The sequence below is a fragment of the Rhinopithecus roxellana genome, chromosome 4, assembly GCF_007565055.1.
Source record: "Rhinopithecus roxellana isolate Shanxi Qingling chromosome 4, ASM756505v1, whole genome shotgun sequence".
Taxonomy (NCBI): Eukaryota; Metazoa; Chordata; class Mammalia; order Primates; family Cercopithecidae; genus Rhinopithecus; species Rhinopithecus roxellana.
Genome location: NC_044552.1, coordinates 54,541,028 through 54,567,255, shown reverse-complemented (window position 1 = coordinate 54,567,255; position 26,228 = coordinate 54,541,028). Strand labels below are relative to the sequence as shown.

General features: G+C 38.4%; 1 protein-coding gene across 2 annotated transcripts in view; it reads right to left on the bottom strand.

Annotated features, from left to right (window-relative positions):
- Positions 1–22,325, bottom strand: part of RHAG (Rh associated glycoprotein) — a 30,222-nt gene extending 7,897 nt beyond the window's left edge. The window contains exons 1-5 of one of the 2 annotated variants that reach the window (XM_010374994.2): positions 22,113–22,325; positions 6,512–6,695; positions 5,405–5,555; positions 2,962–3,109; positions 2,051–2,217 (exon numbers count right to left, since the gene is read on the bottom strand). In XM_010374994.2, the coding sequence (XP_010373296.2) occupies positions 2,051–2,217; positions 2,962–3,109; positions 5,405–5,555; positions 6,512–6,695; positions 22,113–22,269 (807 nt within the window). In that variant the 5' untranslated portion in view covers positions 22,270–22,325. The remainder of the gene's footprint in view (positions 1–2,050; positions 2,218–2,961; positions 3,110–5,404; positions 5,556–6,511; positions 6,696–22,112) is intronic. The other variant, XM_010374995.2, reaches the window with a different exon arrangement.
- Between the last annotated feature and the right edge of the window lie 3,903 nt (positions 22,326–26,228).

The following is a 26,228-nucleotide window of genomic DNA, read 5'->3' as shown; positions in this document are numbered from 1 at the left end:
CATTACATATAAAAGACAATAGTTTTTGCAAATGTCACTGGATTGAGGACATTTGAGGATGAAGGAAAGAGGAATTGAATTTTTTTTTTTTTTTTTTTTTTTTGAGATGGCGTCTTGCTCTGTCTCCTAGGCTGGAGAGAAGTGGCGTGATTTTGGCTTACTGCGACCTCCACCTCCTGGGTTCAAGTGATTCTGCTGCCTCAGCCTCCCTAGTAGCTGGGATTACAGGTGCACGCCACCATGTCCAGCTAATTTTTGTATTTTCAGTAGAGATGGGCTTTCACCATGTTGGCCAGGCTATTCTGGAATTCCTGACCTGAGGTGATCCACCTGCCTTGGCCTCCCAAAGCACTGGGATTACAGGCATGAGCCACCATGCCCGGCCAGGAATCAATTTTTGTTTAGCAGAATTTCTCAGAAAAATTACAGTCTGGCTGTTCTGTCTGAGAAGCAGAGGTCATCGTACTTTCAAAAGAGAAACACTGAACTGTGCAATTTTTTATTTTCTTGTTTTTAATGACCTCTCATGAGACAATTTGTGGAGAATTAAGATACATGTCCTCAGCTATGCTTAAAAAATAAATTACATGCCGGGCGCGGTGGCTCAAGCCTGTAATCCCAGCACTTTGGGAGGCCGAGACGGGCGGATCACGAGGTCAGGAGATCAAGACCATCCTGGCTAACCCGGTGAAACCCCGTCTCTACTAAAAAATACAAAAAAAAAAAAAAAAAAAAAAAAAACTAGCCGGGCGAGGTGGCGGGCACCTGTAGTCCCAGCTACTCGGGAGGCTGAGGCAGGAAAATGGCGTAAACCCGGGAGGCGGAGCTTGCAGTGAGCCAAGATCCGGTCACTGCACTCCAGCGTGGGCGACAGAGAGAGACTCCGTCTCAAAAAATAAATAAATAAATAAAATAAAAATAAATAAATAAATAAATTGCAATAGCCTTTTCCTCCCCACTCCACCCCACCTGCCCCACCCAGCTAGAAAGGTAGACTGGCTGATCTGACGGGTTACTCCTTTACTGGTGTTTCTCTAGCTCATAGGCAAGAAACTCAAGAGACTAATCTGGGGAAATTTTAAAAATATTTTATTTTGAACTAATCACAGACACATGAAAGTTGTAAAAATACTACAGAATGTTTCCATATATCCCTTGTCCATTTTCTCAAATAAGATGTTAATCTTACATAACCATGGAAAGGAAATTAGCATTGATAACATACCAGTAAAGACCTTATTTGAATTTCACTATTATTCCCACTGAAATTTTTTCCAGTATCTTATTGAAGTTCTCACATTGCATTTGGTTGTTATTTCTTTGAGAGGAATGTTTGCAGTTGGGAAATAGAATCAGTGTGCATCATCCCACTCTCTTTTTCTGCTGTTTGATAAATCTTGTTTCTAAGAAATCTTTTCTCAGAACTTGGGAGCAGTTAACTCTATTATTAAAGAAATATACCTCAAATCAAAGATTTTTACAAGACTACCTTCATTCTCTACTAGACCGTAAATTCCTTGAGAACCTTTTTTAATTTTCCAGGGTAATTTTTATTATTATTATTTTGTGTGTGTGTGTGTGAGACGGAGTTTTACTCTTGTTGCGTAGTCTGGAGTGCAATGGCACTGCAACCTCCGCCTCCCAGGTTCAAGTGATTCTCCTGCCTCAGCCTCCTAAGTAGCTGGGATTACAGGTGCCCGCCACCACATCTGGTTAACTTTTTGTGTTTTTTTTTTTTGTATTTTTATTAGAGACAGGGTTTCACCATGTTGGCCAGTCTGGTCTCGAACTCCTGACCTCAGGTAATCCTCCTGCTTAGGCCTCCCAAAGTGCTGGGATTACAGGCATGAGCCACTGCACCCAGCCTAGGGTACAGATTTGATGAATAAGTGAATTAATGAATAAATGTTGCTATTTTTAAACATTCTACAAGGTCCACTTCTGATTTGTCTTCGGAGTTCAGCAGTGATGTGGAAATTACCTACTACTTATCTGAGCAACTGTCAGTGTCGTGAAGTGAAATTTCCATGAGGGCTAAGGCGGCACTTACCATGTTGAGCTTGCCTCGGTGCTCCACTAGGCTGGAGAAGGCAAAGGCTGTGACCACACAGGCAGCGAGAGAGAAGTATGTGTTTACAATGGCCCTGGACTGTTTGTCTCCAGGTTCAGCAATGGCCGAGTTAAAGCTGGGCCAAAACATCCATAGAAAGAGAGTCCCTGTAGTGAACCCAAAGAGGGGATATTAGTTCTGAATATGGAAGACAGTCCAAAAGATGCAGCTTGCTTTATTTATTTATTTATTTATTTTTGAGACAGTGTCCCTCTGTCGCCTAGGCTGGAGTGCAGTGGCTCGATCTCTGCTCACTGCAACTTCCACCTCCTGGGCTCAAGCAATTCTCCTGCCTCAGCCTCCTGAGTATCTGGGATTACAGGTGCGGGCTACCATGCCCACCTCATTTTTTTTTTTGTATTTTTAGTAGAGACAGGGTTTCAGCATGTTGGTCAGGCTGGTCTTGAACTCCTAACCTCGTGATCCACCCGCCTTGGCCTCCCAAAGTGCTGGGATTACAGGTGTGAGCCACTGAGCCCAGCCTGGAGGATGTAGTTTCCTTTGGCCACTGACAATGTATCTCTTTAGGCTTGATTATCTACTGTTAAGAGAAAAGAGGAGAATTGAGCCAGCATAAAGTAGTATGCAAAAGATCCTCCTTTTTTCAAAGTTTAATTAAATTTACTATTATTATCTTTTAGAGATAGAGTCTCACTGTGTTACCCAGGCTGGACTCAAACTCCTGGGCTCAAGCAATCCCACCTCAGTCTCCTGAGTAGCTGAGGCTACCGTCGTTCACTACCATGCTTGGCTTGGATGTTTTTTTTGAGCATCTCACACCTGTGTTGAAGTTAACCTTCCCTGGCCCCTTTTCAAATAGATAAGATTCAAGCAAGTTTATCCATACTCACCAATCATTGCAAACAAGTCTGAGTAGTAAGTAGACTCTTCATTTTTATGCCCCCTTCTCAGTCCAGATCGATACAAGATGCCTGCTACAGCCAAGCCAAAGTAGGCCCCAAAGGCATGGATCGTCATTGATGCTCCAATGTCAGAGGCCTGAAGGGACAAAATAACATTCATATAAATAGAGGTGAACCTGAGACTCATTTATGGGAGGAAAGTCAATGAAAGAATTGCGTTGTTGGTTAAACAACTTAAAAAAATTAAAGAGGGACAGAAAGATTGTGTCAGAGAAAGAGGGGTAAAACAGGGAGTAAAATAGAAATAGCACAGAATTTGGAGCCACACACAACTGACTTTCAATCCTAGGTCAGTTACTTCCTTGCGATGTGACTTTAGACAAATTATTAAACATCTCTGATCTAAGGGTTCTGTAAAATGGGGAAATATTACCCACACTCAACAGAGTTTGTGGTGAGACTTAGATAAGACCATATTTCTAAAGCACTAGTTCCCTAGTGGGCACACAAGACATGCAAGGTTACTTCTCTAGGTGATGGAGATTTTGAGTGAAATATGTATTGCACAGCCTGGCATGGTGGTGTCCTGCCTTGTAGTCCCAGCTACTGGGGAGGCTGAGGCAGGAGAATGACTTGAGCCTAGGAGTTTGAGGTTACAGTGAGCTATGATTGTCACATTGCACTCCAACCTAGGTGACAAAGCAAGAACTAATCTCAACAAAATAAATAAAAAGATACTGCTTGTGATAAAAAATGAAGATGATATGTTCACTTGAAATTGCAGTTAAAGCTCACTTAATTGTAATTCAAGACTTGAAACTTCAAAAAACCAGAGTTTTTACCCATATTTGTTTTTTTATTTGGCTCTATGATGACCTGAAAACCAGTTGAGGTCCCAGATTCATTTGAAGAGATTTAGATTCCTCTTTAGGATATGGTGTGGATTTGACTCAGTTTTCTACATTTCCATCCCCTAGAGGGAATACTCAGAGGGTAAAATTCTAGACATTCATCTGTACTTATAGACAGTAAGATGACACACATCTATTTATGAAAGATTTTCAAATTTAAGTAAAAATGGTCTCCTAGTTGTTGTTCCTTTGTTTGCTAGACATAGACAGACCCAGTCCCCTTGAAGATCCACACATGGTTGGAATGAATCAAATATCTTCCCAGCATATATGAGCTATCTAGCAATCTTTACCCTCCCAGCAACACTTAGTCCCCTCCCAGCTGGAAAACCTTGCTTTGCTTCACCAGGTGGCTTCAGGAAGATGGGAGGTAGTGATTAATCATGCTTGGACTTTCCAAATACCATGTGAGCCTGTGCCTCTCTTGAAATGCTCACATATTTGTAGGCAAAATAACCTTCTATTTTTCCCTTTGGAATCATCATTCAGCTAGCACACAGAGTTGACAGAGTCTTTATTAATCAGACCCACTTACCTTGGTGGTTTCATCCGGTATCGGTCAAGTCCTTTCACCTTACTCTAAAAGTTTTCTTTTAGTTCTTCACCACCAATTCAAGACTGTGGTTGTTGTTACTTTGTCTTGAAGAACGTTTCTCTCCACTAGTTACTTGAAAACTTCTAGGTATCTTTTAGGTCCAGTGTAACTGTCACTTCCTCAGGGAACCCCTCCTTGATTCTACAATCTAAACTGATCTTCCAGTTACACTTTCTCATAGTCCCACCGTACATATTTTTCATAACATGTATTGCAATTTATATTAACATTTGTGTGTTTGTGTCTTTGGATGGGTAGATGAATGTGCAATTCTTTATTTGTTTTCTGTCTCTCCCACTAGAGTGTAAGCTCTATAAAAACAGGAACTTTCATATTTTGTTTGTTATTGAGTCCCTAACATCTAGAAAGTTGTCAAAAATATTTGCAGTTGAATTGATGTTAATAGAAATATAAACAAAATCACAAAGTACTAGAGAGTGCCCAAAAGTGTTCTTTATTTATTATTCCTGGGAGGAATCAATGAAATATTTGTGGAGAAAAAAGTTTGACTGAGGCCTTAACAAAAACCACTACAAGGCTTTATATAGGGTTATTCACCTAGTAGTAAAAATATAAAAAGGAATTGATCATTGATAGGCAAAAGAAGAGTTGAGGAATCAGAACAATCTGGAGGTGAATTCAGACTCTGGCAAGTCATTCAGTATCTGTGATAATCAGTTTTTATGGTGTATATATATGATAATAAAAATAATACCTACCATGCAGTGTTGTTGTGAAGATGAAATGAGATAATATTTACAAAACTCCTACTTAACAGTAGGCACTCAGTAAATGATGGTTATTGTTACTATTTGCTATGGTATCACTCACCAAGATTTGCTCCCATATACCGTAGACACCCATTGTTTTTTGTTGCCAGAACTGATGCCCAAAGCTAGGTAAGTATAAATTTTCTAACTCTTACCTTAAATATTTCACCAACCAGATATTCATTGCCAGCAAATACAGCAATTTCTATAATTGTCATGATCAGCATTTGGGTGGGGCTCGTTTTCCCCAGGACAGCTCCAAAAGATATCAGAACTGTGGCTGTACTAAAGTCTGCATTTATCATGCTGAGGGGAAACAAGAATAAATTGAAGAGTAATGCACACCTAACATAAAACTGACCAAAGTGCAATCACATCTCCCACCAGGCCCATCCGGTGCTTCCCAGACTTACTCATCATCTCCCACTTCCTACTCCTCCTCCAACTAAAGAGTGTCTTTAGTTGCTCTAATGTACATATTTTAACTTACCTTTTATCTCATTTAGGGTTTTACTTTATGTTCGTTGATTTAATAAGTGAATTATTTCTGGAGTGTGAGTTTACTATTGCACAACAAGAATACATGTTTACATTTTAGAAAAAATCTGAAAAATAACGAATGGGAAAGTTTTGCTCCCTGTAGCTGAGATGGAAGGAATAATACTTTTATGGAGGAGGGTTTCTCATACCCTCAAAGTCAAACCAGAGAGGTTACAGATATGAATGTATTATCCAGCTCAGTAGAGCAAGACATTGATTCAGATTTTTGAATTTCAACAATTTTCTGTTACATAAGGGAGGCAATTTGTCAGTCGGTACAGTAAATGACAGTGGACTACCAGAGAAACGATTGATCTGAAAATGCAATGGCTGAAACATAAATAATTGTTTTAGTGCATTTGGACTGCTATAACAAAATACCATAAACTGGGTTGTTTATAAATAACATAAATTTATTTCTTATGGTTTTGGAGACTGGGAAGCCCAAGATCAAGATGCTGACAGACTTGGTGTCTGATGAGGGCTCCCTTTCTGGTTGGTAAGTGGTGCCTTCCAGCTATGTTCTCACATAGTGGAAGGGGTGAGGAGTCTCCTGTGGACCTCTTTCACAAGGACGCTGACCTCATTCGTAAACACTCTGCCTTCATGACCTGGTCACCTCCCAAACCCCCCACCTCTTAATATCATCATGTTGCAGGTTAAGCGTGTAATATATGAATTCTGGAGGACACAAACATTCAGCCCATAGTAAAGATGCTCACTTTTTGATTCCAATGGTAATTTTCTGTCCCCAGCTATGCAGGATTCCCTGTACAACAGTGCCCCACTGGAGGCCCAAAGCAGCAATGAGTAGGTTGATACCCACACTGCTGAAGCCATACTTCTTCAGGAAGGTCATGAGGAAGCCAAACCCAACAAATATCATAACATGTACATCTTGGAACACTGGAAAAGAGTAAAGGAAAAAAAGTCTGCATTAGGAGAGCATGAAGAAAGTATTGCATCATAGTATAACCCACGTATTAAGTGCTACCACCTTTGTATAACACACTGGGAAAAGAGAGCATTATCTGGGAAGCAAAAGTTTGGTTCCAACGCCAGCTTGACTACTTACAAACCAAGAGACTTTGGCAAGTTATTCAGTGTTGGAGCTTTTTATTGGGAAGACTATGCGCTATTACAACAGTGTGTCTTTCATCCTGTTCCTGAGGAATTTTTCATTGTTTTCCATGTGAAGATGGCCTTACAAAGCACAGAGCAAGCATCACCCTTTCTTGCACTTTACCAATACTCCCAGGAAACAGAATATTTTCTCTTTTCATTTACATAGCTTTGTGTATATAATTCAGCTTTATCATTTGTCATGCTATATTAGCATTTATTTAGCATTTGTCAAACAATAATAGTCAATAAGGTGTCCATCTCCTGCACTAGATTGTGAATTTCTTGATTGAAGGGGTTTGGACACATTCATACTTGGCTCTCTTTAACTTGGCCTAGTAGCTTGCATATCAGATAGGAAGCAGTATGTTTCTTTGATGGATGAGTCTCCATTCATCAAATGTGTATAATAGCACCAGCCACAAAAATCTTACCAGATCATTATTTGAGTCAAATGGGATAATCTCTGTTAGCACTTTATGAAACATGAAGCATTAATAAACATAAAGGCTCTATCCTCTTCAGTAGCAAATATTCAATTTGGTGTCTGGGGATATGGGCTCAGGCACCTGAATTCAATCACATGATTGTGTGATCCTGGGCAAGTCACTTACTCTCTATGAGCTTCAGTGTTTTCATCTGCAACATTGTAAAGGCCCTATTTCACAGAATAATCCAAGTGGGATCACCTGTGTAGGAGGATTTGCATACAATAAAGTATTATACCAATAAAACATATGATCAAATGCAAGATAGCGAAAATATGAACTCTTCAAGAAACTGACAACTAAGTTGGTAAGACATATATATGGATAAGCCATATATGAAATTGACATTTTTGACTGGAAATAGTCCTTTGATCTGAAGGGAGGATCTGGACAGTATATAAAGCATCCACTACGGTGGACAAACCTGAGTGGGGTACCATAGTCTCTCTCTCTCTCTTTTTGTGGTGGGGCCAGGGGGGCGGGAGATGGAGTCTTGCTCTGTCGCCCAAGATGGAGTACAGTGGCATGAACCCGACTCACTGCAACCTCCGCCTCCCAGGTTCAAGAAATTCTCCTGCCTCACCGTCCCAAGTAGTAGCTGGGATTACAGGCGCATGCCACTGTGCCTGGCTAAGTTTTGTATTTTAGTAGAGACAAGGTTTCACCATGTTGGCCAGGCTGGTCTTGAACTCCTGACCTCAGGTGATCTGCTCTCCTCGGCCTCCCAAAGTGCTGGGATTACAGGTGTGACCCACCATGCCTGGCCCCATAGTCTCTTTTTAATTAAACATTACCATTGTGGCCAGAAGTTTAAGTGGAAATAGGTATGAGGGAGGATATGCCTAGAAAATATGTCCCAGAAGAAACCGACATTAAAGGTCAACTAATTTGCCCAAAGGTTGAAGTCAGGATTTGAACTCCAACCTGACTTTCCTGATTTCTCTGTTCATTGAGCACTGTAAGGGGAATAAAATGACCAAAGCAGAGCTCTGGCTTCCGAGGCACACAGAGACGTTACTACTTCTTGGCTCCTCTCTACTTCTGTTCTGCCATCAGGCTCAGGGTGTTGAGGGTAAGAGACTATGGTACACTACTCAGGCTTGTCTACTGCAATGGATGCTGAGATGCGCTACCCAGATGCTCCCTTCAGATCAAAAGACATACCTCCCATTTTCCCTGGCTGTCAGGAGTGCTGCCAGATGAAGCCCTAAGCTCTCAATTCTCTCTGGAAAATGCTGTTGTTTTGCTCAAGGTCATAGCTCTTCCCTAGGGTAGTCTGGATACAATAACCGATTCACATGAGCAACCCCTTGTTTCAGAAAATGACCACCTAAACCTGGACAATCCTAGCTTCAGAACCTCCTGCAGGGTCAGCTGAGGACTTCTACTTCTCTCCTCAAATCCTTTTCCCTCAAGCGTTGATCCTTAAGGTGTTGATTCCTATCCTATACCTACCCAGGGTACCCTGGAACTGAGATTTTTACCTGACTCGCTGGTGGGCACTTGTCAGTTAATATCAACTTGTTTCCCTTTCTGCTTTTTGAAGTATAGATAACCACATATATTCATTTTTCTTTACACATCGATTTGCCAGTATTTAATTTTTATATGTAAAAATTTGATCTAAATCATAGAATAAATTGGAGGGGAACTTAGAGGATATGCATGATTCTTACTATGGTTTTACTAAACCTTTACGGGACTCAGTTTTTTTTTAAGGAATACTTGGATTACATGATGTCTAAAGTGTCTTAGCTCTACAATTTATTTTATTTCGCATTTAGGTCAAGACTCTAAGACACAGAGAAGTTAGGTGACTTGTTTATAGTCACAAAGTAGAATAAAAATAAGGACTCAGTTTTTTTCATTTTGTTCATTTTTTTCAATTACACAAAGTTTTTTCTAACATTCTTTTTTTTTTTTTTTTTTTTTTTCTTAGAGCACTCTGGTTCTCCCTGTAATCTATTGATTTTAAACTGTGCAGTTACCAACTGATATGGTTTGGCTCTGTCTCCACCCAAATCTCATCTTGTAGCTCCCATAATCCCATGTGTTGTGGGATGGACCTGGTGGCAGATGACTGAATAATGGAGGCAGGTCCTTCTTGTGCTGTTCTCGTGATAGTGAGTGGGCTGGAGTGCAGTGGTGCAATCTCGGCTCACTGCAACACCCGCCTCCTAGGCTCAAGTGATTCTCCTGTCTCAGCCTCCCAAATAGCTTGGTTACAGGCATGGGCCACCATGGACGACTAATTTTGGTATTTTTAGTGGGGACAGGGTTTCACCATGTTGGTCAGTCAGGCTGGTCTCGAACTCCTGACCTTGTGATCCACTCTCCTTGGCCTCCCAAAGTGCTGGATTATAGGTGTAAGCCACCACGCCTGGCAATCTGATGGTTTTATAAACAGGAGTTCTCTGCACAAGCTCTCTCTTTGCCTGCTGTCACCCATGTAAGACGTGACTTGCTCCTCCTTGCCTTCCACCATGATTGTGAGGCCTCCCCAGACATGTGGAACTGTAAGTCAAATAAACCTCTTTCTTTCATAAATTGCCAGTCTCAGGTATGTTTTTATCAGCAGTGTGAAAACGAACTAACACACCAATTAATTTAAGAAATTGTTTTATTAATTTCATAATTTCTCTTAGTGGAACAATTGTTCTGCAGAGCTCACCCCTCTTCCCCTTTGATGGAAAACCAGACATTTTATATTGGGGTAAAGAAATGTCATATATTAACTGTGCTTCAATATTTTTCCCTCTTCTGATGTAATTATTGTTACTGCTTTTTGCCACAAGGGGGCTTAAGAACCTCATTTATTATTTAAATTAATAAGAGCTTAAAAAGTTGTGGAGGTTCTTGAATGATTCAGTATGAAAGATATGAATAAAAAGGTTTATAAACAACTAGGATTATTGCATTATCATTTATCCTGCTTTAAGAGTTTGTGGTTGGGGACCAGGGAGAGGGCCACAACTATAGTTGTGTGGTACAAGGCTCTGCCACCAAAGGAATACAGTGTCCATTTTATAGAAGAAAAGGAATTTCTTTAGGGGTTTGCACTTTGGAGAAATCTTCCAACAGGTTTTAAGGATTGTCAAGTCTTGTCTAAATCAGTGATTCTTAACAAGAGGTAATATTAGCCCCCAGAGTACATTTGACAATGTCTGGAGACATTTGTGGTTGTTGCAACTTGAGTAGGTAGAGTGGTGCCACTGATGTCCTGAGGGATGCTGCCAAACATCCTGTGGTGAATAGGACAGCTTCCCACAAGGAAGTATTGGGCTCAAAGTGTTAAGGATGCTGCTGTGGAGAAATCTTCATCTAAATCAACTATGCTTTTAAGGATTAATAGTAACTAGTATAAAACTTTCATTTTCTTTAAATGTTTTATACCAAAACAGAAAATGCTGGCTTGATTTACTTAAAAATTTCTGCCCAGTAGCACAGCAAATTTTGCACTCTGTTTTGGGCCAAGATAGCAGGGTGGAGGGAACCAGGTGCCTACGTTTTCCTTACTCTCTTCTCCCATTCTTTGCTGCCCCCTGAGATCATAACAACTCAGTGTTTTTTATTTCGAGCATTTTCCTGAAAGTTGTTAACAGAAAATAAAAGAGGATAGTGAAAACTATAAAAGCGAAGAAATCTGAAGGCATTAGAATCCTACACTGTTCTTAGCAATCCCATCTCCCTGACTGTGATAAGTTGTGTCTTTCACATTTATTTATTTATTACTTATTATTTTTATTTACTTATTTATTTTTTTGAGATGGAGTCTCACTCTGTCTTGCCCAGGCTAGAGTGCAGTGGTGTGATCTCGGCTCACTGCAGCCTCTGTCTCCTGGGTTCAAGCGATTCTCCTGTCTCAGCCTCCCGAGTAGCTGGGACTACAGGCATGCACCACCACACCTGGTTAATTTTGTATTTTCAGTAGAGATGGGATTTCACCATGTTGGCCAGGTTGGTCTCGAACTCCTGACCTCAGCCTCAGCCTCCCAAAGTGCTGGGATTACAGGCATGAGCCACTGTGCCTGGTATCTTTCACATTTAGAGACACATCACACTGATCAAAAACACTGTGTCAGCTCTACGCTAGCTAGTAATTTATATTCCATTCTAATTGTTTACTAGCTGTGTGTCTTTGGATAACCAGTGAATCGCTCTGAGCTTCAGTTTCCTCATCTGTAAAATGGGACTAATACTTCATAAGGCTCCATGAGGGCATGTGTTTTATTTACCTCCTCATGTCTCCAGTATCTGGTACAGAGTGCATGTGAAATATATCCAGAATAAACATGTAAACTCGGGTGTACATCTAACATCTAACAAACTTTTATGTTTTGATATTGGTGTATATTTAGGATTATCACAGTTAGGCTCAATCTTAAAGGAGACCACTATATTTAGCCATTTTCAAATAGCCAAACCTGTTTCTTAGCTATTAGTTGATGACATGCATAAAACCCCCCATATTTATCAGTTGTGTAAAAAACAATTTCATCTCTCTCTATGTGTAAATATTTGTTTGTCTGTATATATCTTTATATATTTTAAGCTCACAGTGTCTTATCTTGGAAAACATCAGCAAGTGCTTTGAATTCTACAATTTTTGTTTAGAATACAGGATACAAGATCACTCAACTTGATATTTTCACTGAGTAAACTCATTTTCCCACAAAGAGTATATTCTCACCCTTTAAAAGTTGATTGATGTTAGTGAAGACCAAGAAATATTTTGGCAAATCTGTTGGAGACAATAGATCCATGTAGACAAATTTGGCCTAAATTCCTACCTGATAAACAATGCTGCCTATATAATGCAGTGGTTAAAACACAGGTTTTGGAGGCAGACAAATCTGGGTTAGAATCTGACTAAGCACTTTCATTTACTAAACATTTGATCTTGGGCAAATTGCTTAATCTTTCTAAACCCCAATTTTATCATAAGTATTTCTTCTTAACATGTGTATTCCAAGGGTTGTTTTGAGGATTAGAAAATAAATACACAGTAAGTTTACACAGTGCCTATGACAAATTAAGTATCATTATAATCAGTGGTTTTATTATAATTTAAAATTTGTCCTACTTTTCTGCTAAAAATAAATTTGGATTTGAGGTTGGTAACCAGAACCTGACAGGATACAATTTCACCATCGTCATTACCATCACCACCACCATCAGCAGCATCAACATCCTCAGCATCATCTCATTCATTAGTAGAGTTTAATTTATGTTGTTAATTTTGTTCTATTCTACTTTTATGTCTTGCAATAGGATATCTTGCAAGTCCTAATGTATTAGTCTGTTCTCACAGTTCTAATAAAGACATACCCAGGACTGGGTAATCTGTAAAAGAAAAGAGTTTAATTGACTCACAGTTCCACAAGGCTGGAGAGGCCTCACAATCATGGTGAAAGGTAAAGGAGGCGCAAAGTCATGTTTTACATGGCAGCAGGCAAGAGAGCTTGTGTAGGATAACTCCCCTTTATAAAACCATCAGTTCTCATGAGATTTATTCACTGTCATAAGAACAGTGCAGGAATGACTGGCCCCCATGATTCAATTACCTCCCACTAGTTCCCTCCCACAACACATGGGAATTATGGGAACTACAATTCAAGATGAGATTTGAGTGGGAACACAGACAAACCATCTCATTTTGCTCCAACCCCTCCCAAATCTCATGTTCTTGCATTTCAAAACCAATCATGCCTTCCCAACAGTCCCCCAAAGTCTTAATTCATTTCAGAATTAACTCAAAAGTCCACAGTTTCATCTGAGACAAGGCAAGTCCCTTCCACCTGTGAGCGTGCAAAATAAAAAGCAAGTTAGTTACTTCCTAGACACAATGGGGGTATAGGCATTGGGTAAATACTCCCATTCCAAATGCGAGAAAATGGCAAAAACAAAGCAGCTACAGGTCCCATGCAGGCCTGAAATCCAGTGGGCAGTCCTTAAATCTTAAATTTCCAAAATGATGTCCTTTGACTCTATGTCTTACATCCAGGTCATGCTGATGCAAGAGGTGGATTCCCATGGCCTTGGACAGCTCTGCCCCTGTGACTTTGCAGGGTACAGCCCCCTCTCCAGGCTACTTTCACACCTAGAGTTGAGTGTCTGTGGCTTTTCCAGGTGCTGGGTGCAAGCTGTCAGTGGATCTACCATTCTGGGGTCTGGACGATGGTGGCCCTTTTCTCAGCTCCACTACACAGTGCTTTAGTTGGGACTCTGTGTTTGGGTTTGCACCCCACATTTCTCTTCTGCACTGCCCTAGCAGAGGTTCTTCATGATGGCACTTCTCCTGCAGCAAGTTTCTGTCTGGACATTCAGGCACTACCATACATCCTGTGAAATCTAGGCAGAAGTTCCCAAACCTCAATTCTTGACTTCTGTGCTTCCACAGTCCCAATACCACATGTAAACTGCCAAGACTTGGGGCTTGTACCCTCTGAAGAAACAGCGGGAGCTGTACATTGACCCCTTTTAGCCATGACTGGAGCTGACACAGCTGGGATACAGAGCACCATGTCCTGAGGTTGCATAGAGCAGGGAAGCCCTGGGCCTTGCCCATGAAACCATTTTTCCCTCCTAGTCCTCCTGGCCTGTGATGGAAGGGACAGCCATGAAGGTCTCTGACATGCCCTGGAGACATTTTCCCCATCGTCTTGGTGATGAGGGAACATTTGACTCCTGATTACTTAATGCAAATTTCTGCAGCTGGATTAAATTTCTCCCCAGAAAATGGGTTTTTCTTTTCTACTGCATCATCAGGCTGAAAATTTTCTAAACTTTCATGCTCTGTCACCTCTCAAATGCTTTGCAGCTAAGAGATTTCTTCTGCCAGATACCCTAAATTATCTCTCTCAAGTTCCACAGATCTTTAGGGCAGCGGCAAAACTATGCCAGCCTCTTTGTATAGTAAGAGTGACCTTTACTCCGTTTCCCAACAAGTTCCCCATCTCACTATCACCATTTTGGTCTAAGCCATTTAACAAGTCTCAAGGAAGTTCCAAACTTTCCCACATCTTCCTGTCTTCCTCTGAGTCCTCCAAACTGTTTCAATCTCTGCTTTTTGCCCAGTTCCAAAGTTGCTTTCACATTTTTGGGTATCTTTACAGCAGCATCACACTCTACCTGTACCAATTTACTGCATTAATCTGTTCTCACACTGCTAATAAAAATATACCTAATACTGGATAATTTATAAAGGAACGTGGTTTAATTGACTCACAGTTCCACATGGCTGGGAAGGCCTCACAATCATGGTGGAAGGCAAATGAAGATCAAACTCATGTTTTACATAGTGGCAGGTGAGAGAGCTAGTGTAGGATAACTGCCATTTATAAAACCATCAGATCTTTTGAGACTTACTCACTATCACAAGAACAGCACAGGAAAGACTTGCCCTCATGATTCAATTACCTCCCACTGGGTCCCTCCCATGACATGTGGGAATTTTGGGAACTACAATTCAAGATGAGATTTGGTTGGGGACACAGCCAAACCATATTACTTAATAACTCAACATGTTAAAATGTAACTGATTATTAGAACTCACTCTCTACAACCCAAAAGAAACAAAATGAAACAAAACTCTTCTTCTATTTCCTATATATATGTATATATGCCAGCTGCTTGGAATGATGTCCACTCCATCCCACACCTAACACTTGGCATGTGTGTGTGTGTGAGAGAGAGAGACACACACACACACACACACACACACACACACACACACACACCCGGGGGGAGGGGGGAGAGAGAGAGAGAGAGAGAAACTTGCTCTGTTACCCAGGCTGGAGTGCAGTGGCGTGAATATAACTCACTGCAGCCTTGACCTCCTCCTGCCTCAGTCTCCTGAGTATCTGGGATTACAGGTGCACACTACCACACTTGGCTAATTTTTTATTTTATGTTTTGTAGCAACAGTGTCTCACTGTGTTTTCCATGCTGATCTCAAACTCCTGGGCCCAAGTGATCTTCTTGCTTCAGCCTCCCAAAGTGCAGGCATGAGCCCAGCCCCAGTACTCCTTTACCTGAAAATCTAGATACTTTTTAAGAATCATTCTCTGAGTGTTACTGGACACAGCTGCCACGTTGTGCATATCCCTCTTGTTTTATTTCATTTGTTTGTCTGCTTTGTTGCTCTGTGTGCTCATTTATCAGTTATTTAAATAGACCTGATGGAACACTGCCAGTTAGACACTTTTGTAGGAGAAAGTGAATGCAAGTCTTAAGATAGGAGTCATTGGGTGGCTTGTCTCAGAGAACTCAACAGAAAGTCTGCCACTTGTAGCTTTTTAGGAACTGCCTCAGTTATTCATAAATAAATAGATTACCGGTGAGGGCCATTGCAAATTCATCTAATTGGTAACTATATGGGTCTTATTCAGAAAAATTTTGTTTGTAGACTAACTGGTGAAAATCACAAAGTTCATTTTCCAGTTAAAGTTTGGTTGGATTTCTTGTTTCATTTTGTTCTGCTTTTTAGTGGCTCAAGGCTGGCAAAGTAGTTTGCTATACATATAGTTTTTTGGCCTTAGTGAGTTCCAGTCTTTTGAACCAGTGGAGTTGTATTCTAAACTCCTCTTTTTTTGAGAGAATAGTATCCTTAGGGCAGTATCTTCCTTCCTCCCTCTAAATATGTTATTTTTACATATTTCAAATATTTAGAAAAGAGAATACAATAAACACTTATATACTATTCACTCAGATTTATCAGTTATTAATATTTTCATACTTGATTTCTGTGTTTGTGTGTGTGTGTACATCTCCTAAGTAAAAGGACATTCTAAATACCATAATATCAGCATCACATCCAAAAAATGCCAACATCGATATAATAACATGATCTAATATAGAATTATATTCAGATTACTCCAACTATCCCCAGACTGTCTTTTTATAAAATTTCTGGATTAATTATTCACTCAAGTTTCATACATTTTCTTTGTCATATGTCTTTAGATGCCTTTGATTTAGAGCAGTTCTCTTACATGCTTTTCATTGTTGGTATTATTTCATTTTTTTATGTAGAATGTCCTACAATTTGGATTTGTTTGATTGTTTCACCATGATGAGAATCAGACTAAATATTTTTGGCAAGAATATTATACAGATGGTATTGTGTACTTCCCACTAGATCACACCAGGAAGCACATAATTTGTTTTTCCTATTACTGATAATGATAGACTTGACCACTTGGTTAGGACTGTGTTGCCAGATCTCTCCACTATAAATGTAACTTTGACCCTGTAAGTATCAAGTAATCTCTGGGTGATGCTTTCAGACCATGTGATTGCCATGCTGTCCAATAACTTTTGACTCAGTGATTTTAGATTCCATGATGAACATTGCTGAAATGGATTATTACACTGGTAACTTCAAAATTGCAATTTTCTATGTCTATTCTCCTTTTATATTAATTAGTATTCTTCTGTAAAGAAGAGCTTCCTCCTTCTCCTCTTATTGTCTTTTATGCAATATTTCTATGGGCCTATTGAATCCCTTTTTCCTTATTTGAATTTCTATTACCATTATGTCATTATTATTTTAACACTCTATGTATTCCTAATTTGGCCTGTTGATGCCCCTTCAAGCAGGATCCTGCATCCTTTTCACATGGCCCTGTTAATCTTTAAGCACTTAGGTTACCTTGTGCTTTCTTTGCCCCAACCTGGAACCAGCAATTTCTCCAATGAGTCCCAGAGTGGGGAACGATATTTCAAATCCAAGGTCTTAGTACTATTTGTGCCCATGGCTTCCAGGTCTTTTAAATAGGCAAAACTGTTCAATTCAAAGGCACCACATCGGTTCTGCTAGAGACTAGTATTTTATTGTTAGGTCATATATTACAGACAGTATATTAATTCAGTTTTCATGACAATTCCAGGTAACAAAACAGCAGCAAACCATTTCCTAGGAATGGTTTACACAGCACAAATCAGCTACCTTCGTTTGTGACATGAAGATTTGCTGAATTTTTTGGTGAAAGTCATGAAATGATTTCAAGTGATATGTAGATCCTTTGCCAGTTCACCTCTATCTTCGGTGGTTCCTAAAGTGTGATCCACAGATATCTGGGTGTCCTGCAGACTAACTTCCAGGGAGTCTGAGAAGTTAAAACTATTTTCATTACAATTCCAAGATCATATTTGCCTTTCGTGTATGACATGACTTTTTAATACGTATGAATCAGCCTGGTGAAATACAAATATATGTAATGCACTACTGAAATGTGATGGTATCTCAGAAAAAAAGCACTTTTGTGATGGATTGAGTTGCTAATTGAAGAAGAAATATTTTAATAAGATTCCACTGTTTCTTGAAAGAAAGATTGACGCATACATTGCTGCTTCTCAGACTTGAGTATCTGACAGATATTTTCTTAAAAATGCATGAAATGAGGCTATCATCTCAACTTAAAGAACTGACAGTATTTATAGCTGTGATATATTCTCAGTTTTTAAACAATTAGAATTTCAGAAAATTTGTGTCTGCTATGACAAGCTTATCAACTTCCTGATACTTGGCAAGACTTTTCTGAGCGACTGTTGATGATATTAACAAATATTCTTCTTCATGTTATATATGGAAATATGTCAACATTTGGAAGATCTGTATAAGTCAGTGAATCAATATTTTTCTAATGAACAATGTAACAGTATTACAGAGTGACGCATGAGTAAATGAGTCAATCAAAGTACAAGATAAACTAAAGGATTTTTAATGCCACGGAGTATACAAAGATCATTAATATGATTTTAATGTCCCCTAGATATTAAATACTTGGCATCTGTGGAATTCTAAAAAAAAAGTAAACAGTCCCCAGAGAGCTTTCTCTTTAACTTTAATTTTCTCTAGTCCATCTACATGTTAGCAAGGAGTAGCTGACAGACACAGTCAAACTTCAGTGCTTTTTAAATTGTTTGACTCAACAGGGTGACCAGCACCTTGATAGGTGCTATGGAAGCCAAAAACCATGGAGTATAGCTGGTTTATCAGATGAGTATCTCAGAGGTTATTCATGGCATGAAACATGATATTCAGGTACATAACATAGTTTCATGATTGTGCTTAGGGTTGTGTGCAAATCCAAGGGTTCTGTTAACATAATTTCCTTCTCTCCTATTCAAAAAGCATAACAGAATACAAGTGATGAGAATAAATTTGTATTTTCTGTAGTTTACTTAAAATGTAGATTAATATACAACTTCATTTATTTTTGAAATACTCAAATCTTTTACCACACTGCAATTGAGAACTATCATAATGTACTGTGAACTTCTTGGGGGAGGAACCGAGCCTTTTCTATGCTTGAATCCCTGCACTGGCACTGGGCATTGAGCTAGGTAGGGACCCAAAATGTTTACTCATTTGACTTGAACATTGTTTTCTATTAATGAATATAAACAATCTGTTCTCCATTAACTTATACCATTACATAAACTTTGTGTAAGTCAATTGTTTAAAATGTAGGGAAATACATATATAAAAAATATATTCTATATATGTATATAACACCTCAGTCATGTACTTTCTCAGTCTATTCTACAAACGATTTTAAGCAAGAATAATATAACTGAACTGGAAGATGAGAACTTTCCAGAATTTTGAGTCTTGAGACCCACCCTTACTGAAGAGAGAACTTTTAATTGTGTATAAAATCGGTTATGGACAGCATTTTGAATGAATGAAGGCTACCTTTCATGTAAAATTCCACTTTGTGGCATTCTAGGTGCATAGGAGACAAGTTAATTAATTGCATGCAATGGATGCCTTGAGTTATGAGGATTTTGTTCTCTCACATAACCCTGGTGGAGAGAGGCTGAAAAAACATCTCTTGTCCAAATGCATTTATGTCTCTAATCTTGCTTCGTTTACAGCCATGGCATATTTTTTTTAACCATCTAAATATATGGTATACATTTAGACATTCAGATGTGCCTGGTCACACATCTCCTTGTCTGCCTTCCCCCATGGAATGTAAACTACCTGAGGACATGAACTTTGCCCATTTTGTCTTTTTTTCATTTTCTTTTCTATTTAAAATTGATACATAATATTTATACACATTTACGGGATATATGTGGATGGTATTTTGATAAATGCATATGAATTGTAATAAGCAAATCATGTTATTCAGGATATCCATCACCTTGAACATTTATCATTTCTTTGTATAGGAAACATTTCAAATCTTCTCTTCTAGTTATCTTGAAATATACAATATATTATTGTTAACTACAATCACCTTACTGTACTACATACACTAGAACTTATTCCTTTTATCTAACTTTATATTTGTAACCATTAACCAAACTTTCTTCATCATTTTCCCTGTTCCAACGCCCTTCCCAATCTCTAGTAATCATCATTCTACTCTCTACCTCCATGCAGAGAAAAGGAAATTCTTACACACTGTTGGTGGGAATGTATATTATAATGTAAACAATATGGAAGTTTCTCAAAAAACTAAAAATAGAACTATCACATGAACCAGCAATTTCACTACTAGGGATATTTCCAAAGAAAATGAAAGACATGTTTGCACTCTTATGTTTATTGCAGCACGATACACAATAGCCAAGATACAGAATCAACCTAAGCATCCATCAGTTGATGAATAGATAAAAAATAATGTGGCATATATACACAATGGAATCCCATTTTGTTTGTTTTATTCACTGCCTAGTGCCTACAAGCTTGAGAGACTTGAAGATTGCTTGCAAGAATTGGTAGTTTAATAAATATTTTCTTCGTGAATCATAAAATCAATAAATTTTCATGTTTTTACAAGTGGTGTAGAAGAGTGATATGACTACTAAATTATATTTTTTAAAAGATTTATTGAGCTATAATTGACATATAAAATTATATACATTTGAGGCATACAACTTGACATTTTGATATCCATATACTTTGTGAAATGATCACTACAATCAAGCTAGTGAACACATTTATCACCTCTATGTTGTTACCATTGTGTGTATACCTGTATGTGTTTGTGTGTGTGTGTGTGTGTGTGTGTGTGTGTGTGTATACCTGTGTGTGGGGGAGGGATGGGGGGTGATCAGATTGAATTGAAGCTATATCCTCCCAGGAAATTACAAGTATCCATACAGTATTGTTAACTATCATCAATTATGCTGCACACCAGATGTCCAAAAATTACTCATCTATTGCTAGGTTACTGAAAAATGACCATGTTTAGTGATTTTCCTTCAACCTGGTCTTGGTCTCAAATTGTGAACTGAAGTTTTACCTAGGAGATTTGATGCTGGAACTCAGAAAGTTCAGCTTGAATGATGCAATTATTAAGCTCTTAAAGTCTTAAGATAACTTTATTTAAACCATATTAATCTTAGATCATATTTTTGACATTTTTAACATTGTATTTCATCTCTTGGTTTACAAGTGTATTAGATAGTGGAGTCTTAGAATAAAATAATCATATTTGTTTTATTTTTGAATAAATTTGCTGTAGCACATGCTTAGTGCTTAATAAAATATTTACTAAATGAATAAATGGATGAATGAATGAAATGTACAAAAGCATACATAGTTGAACAGAATTTTTTTCTGTTTTATTCTGTAACTTACAAATTGTAAAACTTAATTTAATCAAGAACCCTCTTGGACATCTATGCAGTGTAAAGACAACTAGACTTGGAGTCTAGTTTTCTCTGTCTTATTATCCTAATTCTGTCCTTAACTTTCAATTTTATATTTTTGTTATGTCACTTAGCAACTCTAGGCCATTATTTCTACATGGGAATACCCCCATTATATTAATTCCCTATAAAAAGTAGGAATAAAAAAAAGGGTGTCAAATTGTTTTTTTAAAAAGCTTAGACATATGCTATGAAGTCTAATAAACATTATACCATTTTAAATAATTTTTATTTTTTTTAGATTACTTTAACCTCACTTAAGAAAAGTAAATAGTGTATATGATAGTTACCTACTGCTGTCTCCCTTCTTGGCTAATGAGGTAATGGATGTGTTGGTTTATAATAAGGACTCAGTAAATGGTAGTTATCATTGTTATATTACCTATTACACAGTCTACCCTTCCAAACTTGAAACTAAATTTCTCTCTTTGCTTAGTCATCGTTCCAAAGGAAGGATGTTGTTTTTAAAATATGTTAAGTATTCACACATTTCTTTTCATCTCGAAGGAACAAACCAACTTCCTTTCAGAATATTGTAAAACTCTGAGTACGCCTTTTTGATTAAAACTTCATTAACTTCCTACATCATACTAAATACCCCTTCTTATTCCTTAGGGTCCTCACATGAAATCTAGGTTTCCCCTCTTATAATTTCATTTTCTTAGCACTCTCTCTCCTTGAAAGTTACCCTTGGCCCTTTCAGTGGGGAATGCAAAGGAAGTGTGATACTTTTCTTTGCAGAACTAGTGACCAATGGAAGGAAAAAAGAAGGTCAGTTAGCAGTAAATAAGCAATACAAAAAGCATATTATTTTAATTTTCAGCTTCTTGTTCTGATATTTTCATAGGAAAAAGTTCTAACCAAACACCTTAATCACAGAGAAGAAGACCAGATGTCATAGCACAAACATGTAATATCTTAGCACTCATAACCACCATATAATTCTACAAGGAGCTCAAGAGTTTATAGTAGTCAATTGTTTTACATTCTAAGAAACTGAAGAACCCAAAAATGTATAGTAAGTAGTAAATTGCCTACTCACGAGGATATAACTCAAGGACTTTGCCCATGTCTGTTGACTCGGTGATGTTGAGCTGCTGGAGATTAGTCTGGTCCATTTCATACTCAACAAATAATGCAAATAAAACAATCATGGCAATTTCCAGGACTATGGCCATGAGAGGGAATTTGAACCTCATGTTTGTGGCAAAGGACAGAGGCACACTGAGAACTTCACAGGCTGTGAGATGTTGATAAGAACAAAGGACTGCTCTGTGTGTGGAATTCGACTACATGTTCAAGGCACCCCCATGACATCACAAGAAAAAAAAATGGGCAAAACTGGTTAAAATGCCCCACCCATTGGGGAAAATTATGCTGTGTAATCCAATTGTCATTCTAAGTGTTGATTTGAAGAATATGCAATGAAATTGTGAGAAGCTGGTTGATGCCAATGATCTATTGCACAGGCCTCTATAATCATGTTTAACTTAATTCAGTAGACATTTCTTGAGGGCTTATTGTATGCCAAACATTGCAGAAGGCTTTGTAGAAGACACGAATCTAAAGCAAAATATAGAACTGGTCTATTAACTTCTTGAGAAAATTAAGAATCTAGTTGGGAAAACATAAATATAAGTGAATGATTATATAAAAATAAATATGTGATATAATAGTGGTTATAAAAGTATTATAAAACATAAATAAGGCAGTGACACTTTTTGCCTTAGGCCAAGAACAGTAGTATGTAAAATAATACGGATATGAGAACTAACAAATAAATAGGGTTTTGCAAGTAAAACAGATAGAGGGAATGGTATAAAGCTTGGAAGAACATGGCATGTTTTGGAAATGGCAATTAGTCAAGCAAAGCTGGAATATAAAAGAAATGAGGAGAAAATGAGGAAGTGGCAGAGATAATGTTGTAATGGAGGGGGCTGTGTTGTAAAGACCCTCACATTCAGTACCAAGGATGCTAGATGTTAAATATTATCCATGAGCAATGGAGAATATATAGGACTGTAAGGAGCAGTTTTGTGTATTTATGAAGTTTTTCTTGACTCCTTACTCTGCTTTACACAAGTGTAAATATGGAAGTACACAAATGAGTTGTGATATATGTTTTAGTCTTAAATGGGAAGAGAGTAAACTTAAACAGGAACATAACTAATCTAGCATCCTGATAGATAGTCAATAGTAATTATGATGCTAAGCAATTCAAAACTACCCTATGGGTGGAGGAATTCTTGTCTCCACTTTGTAATTGTTCTCATGGCAGAATAAACCTGTTTTTGAGAACTAAGAGCTACCAGTTAAATGAAATTTCTTTCATGAAATCCAATTTCTAAAAGATTCTATGTAGAATTTGAAGAGAGAATGCAAATGACTGCCAGGACAAAGTCTACCTTATAACAAATGTGTATAAAACAAAGCAGCAGGATTTTTTTGGTATTTCTGGTATGATTTTCCACAGTAGAACATGATATATTAGGACTAAATGATCTCTGAAATTTGATAACTATACAAATACTTTGAAAAATGACTATTTCCATTGTTCCTTACAGGATAGTGCAAGAGGAGTGGGTTCACATTCTTAGCTATGAAAATACTTGTATACATCTCACACTTTAATTTTTGGTTTTGCAGTAGCCTAAAGAGTGTTCATGAGAACACCAACAAATCCTAAATGCAAAGCATATATGTTAATAAACTATACATAAACTTGTGAAAACCAAGTATCAAATTATAAATTGCAAGAACATCTAAACAATATCATAAATCAGTTGTTTTAAACTCTTCAATAAAAAGTGACACAACATATTAAATAACCCAAGACTGATGGCAACTCTCTTTCTCTGGGACATTTGCAGCAGCTCAGCAACCACTTAACACATGGGGAGTAGACGATTCTACTCATGTAGATAATGGGACTGTGCTAGGACTTGACTTCAGTCTGTTTAACTTTGAGGAATTCACATTTGTTGCCTTCTTCTGAATGTAGACATTTGCATTGAAATAAGCTGTATCATGTACCATCTGGGAAAATATTTCTCTTGTTCAGCTCTTCACATAAGCTTCTCTTTCTAATTGGAAATCTTTGCACATATTCTCTGCCCCCTATCCTGTATACATCATCCATCATTCTTCAGTTTTCAGATAAAATGATACTTCCTCAGAAAAACCTTCCTTGATCTCCCATCTTAAACCAGGTTTCCACTATTATCTCTCATTGAATTGTGGTCTTTACATTTAGTACAGTTGGCTGTGTGTGCTATATTTATGTAGTGTTTGTATTTACATGTAATTTTTAAGAATGGCCATTTCCCTTACTGGCCTGTTAGCTCCAGGACAGGGGCTGTGTCTCTTTTGCACCTCGTTTGTTATCTAGAGTGAATAATACCATGTCTAGCACAATATATAATTGATAAACATCATTTGAGTGAGTTGAATTAAGGGCAGACTTGAAGGGAGAAACACTCAGCAGGCAGGTCAGCGGTGAGGAAGGGAGAGAGGAATAACTTTAATAAATTTCATTTTAAATTATAAATATGTAGAATCCTGACAGTAGCTTTCATACTGCTGTCTACTCTCTCATTATTTCAATCAATGAGGGCTTATCATCAGGTTCTCTGTGCCTGGAACAAAAGGGAGGATCAAGCTCAAGTCATGAAACTTGGGAGGGTCAAATTCCTGGCAGACCAACACATGGTAGTGTGAACCTGAAGATTTCAAAAGCATTTTAGAAATCTCTCTACTGACAGTTCTGAATCACAAAGGCAATAGGCTGAGGGTGTGGGTGTCCTAAAGTGGAAATGGTTTATCTGTTGCCTTGTCTGCCTATGAAACTACAGGATAGCTTTCTTCTAGTGCCTTCAGAAAATGAGGTAAAATTGGAAAGAATCATGAACAGGTAAGTCATGTTTTCGTGCAAACCAAACCAAACAAAATAAAACACACACCATGCCAATGAACCTTCAAGTTCCCAGCTAAATACACAGATACAAATGAAGTATTCCTGTGTTAATGCAGGAGCCAGTGGGCTACATGGGATCTCAGACTGATCCTCAACTTGCTGTGCAACTTTAGGAAATAAACATAATTCCTTTGTCTTATTTTCTGAATATATGTAAAATGTAGCTAATTATTATTATTGGGAATTTTAATTTGAGTTTGCTTATTTTTGATAGCAAAGAATAATTGAAAGAGGAGCACCACTGTTTTAAATTGTCTCTTTCTCTCTACCTTTGTGTATCTGTAATAGTGGCGGGAGGGTGGGAAGTATTTAGGAAGATGAAGGTACTAAAATATTTTTAGCATTTTCTGTTCTGGACACTGTGTTAGGTGGCTATTTACCCACCTTGTTTAGTCCCACTGCAGTTTTACACACACACACACACACACACACACACACACACACACACACACACGTATATTATTATTATTCTTATTTTGAGACGGAGACTTGCTCTGTTGCCCAGGCTGGAGTGCAATGGCACGATCTCAGCTCACTGCAACCTCCACCTCCCGGCTTCAAGTGATTCTCCTGCCTCAGCCTCCCAAGTAGCTGGGATTACAGGTGTGCACCACCATGCCCAGCTAATATCTGTATTTTTAGCAGAGGCAGGGTTTCACCATATGAGTCAGTCTGGTCTCAAACTCCTGACCTCAGGTGATTCGCCCACCTTGGCCTCCCAAAGTGCTGGGATTACAGGCATGAGACACTGCACCCGGCCTGCAATTTGATATATTTTTATTCTTTGCATACATAACTTGCTCCATTGGTTTATATATGTAGCTACCCAAGCACCCAACTGTCATACTGGTATGAGGTCCAGTGACTCTCTTTTGGTGCTTCTTTCATGTTTTCGTTCCAAAAAGAGACCTTGGGTTTTATTTAGTCTAACAGGATGGCCAGTTTAACTTGTCTTCCTTCCCAGGTGGGGAGCAGACACAAACATTTCTTGCTGCCATAGGGGATGTGGTGCAAAAAAGGTCTTCCCACAAAGGCTCTTTTTACTTTCTTGGGTCTATGGTGGATGGCCCTGTGCCCTCACGAAGGGCTTTCTTTCCAGCTACCTGGTGGCACTCAGCATTATTTCACAGAACACTGGAACTGAGCAGGGTTACAGGACCGGATAAATCAGCACCAGCATTTCCA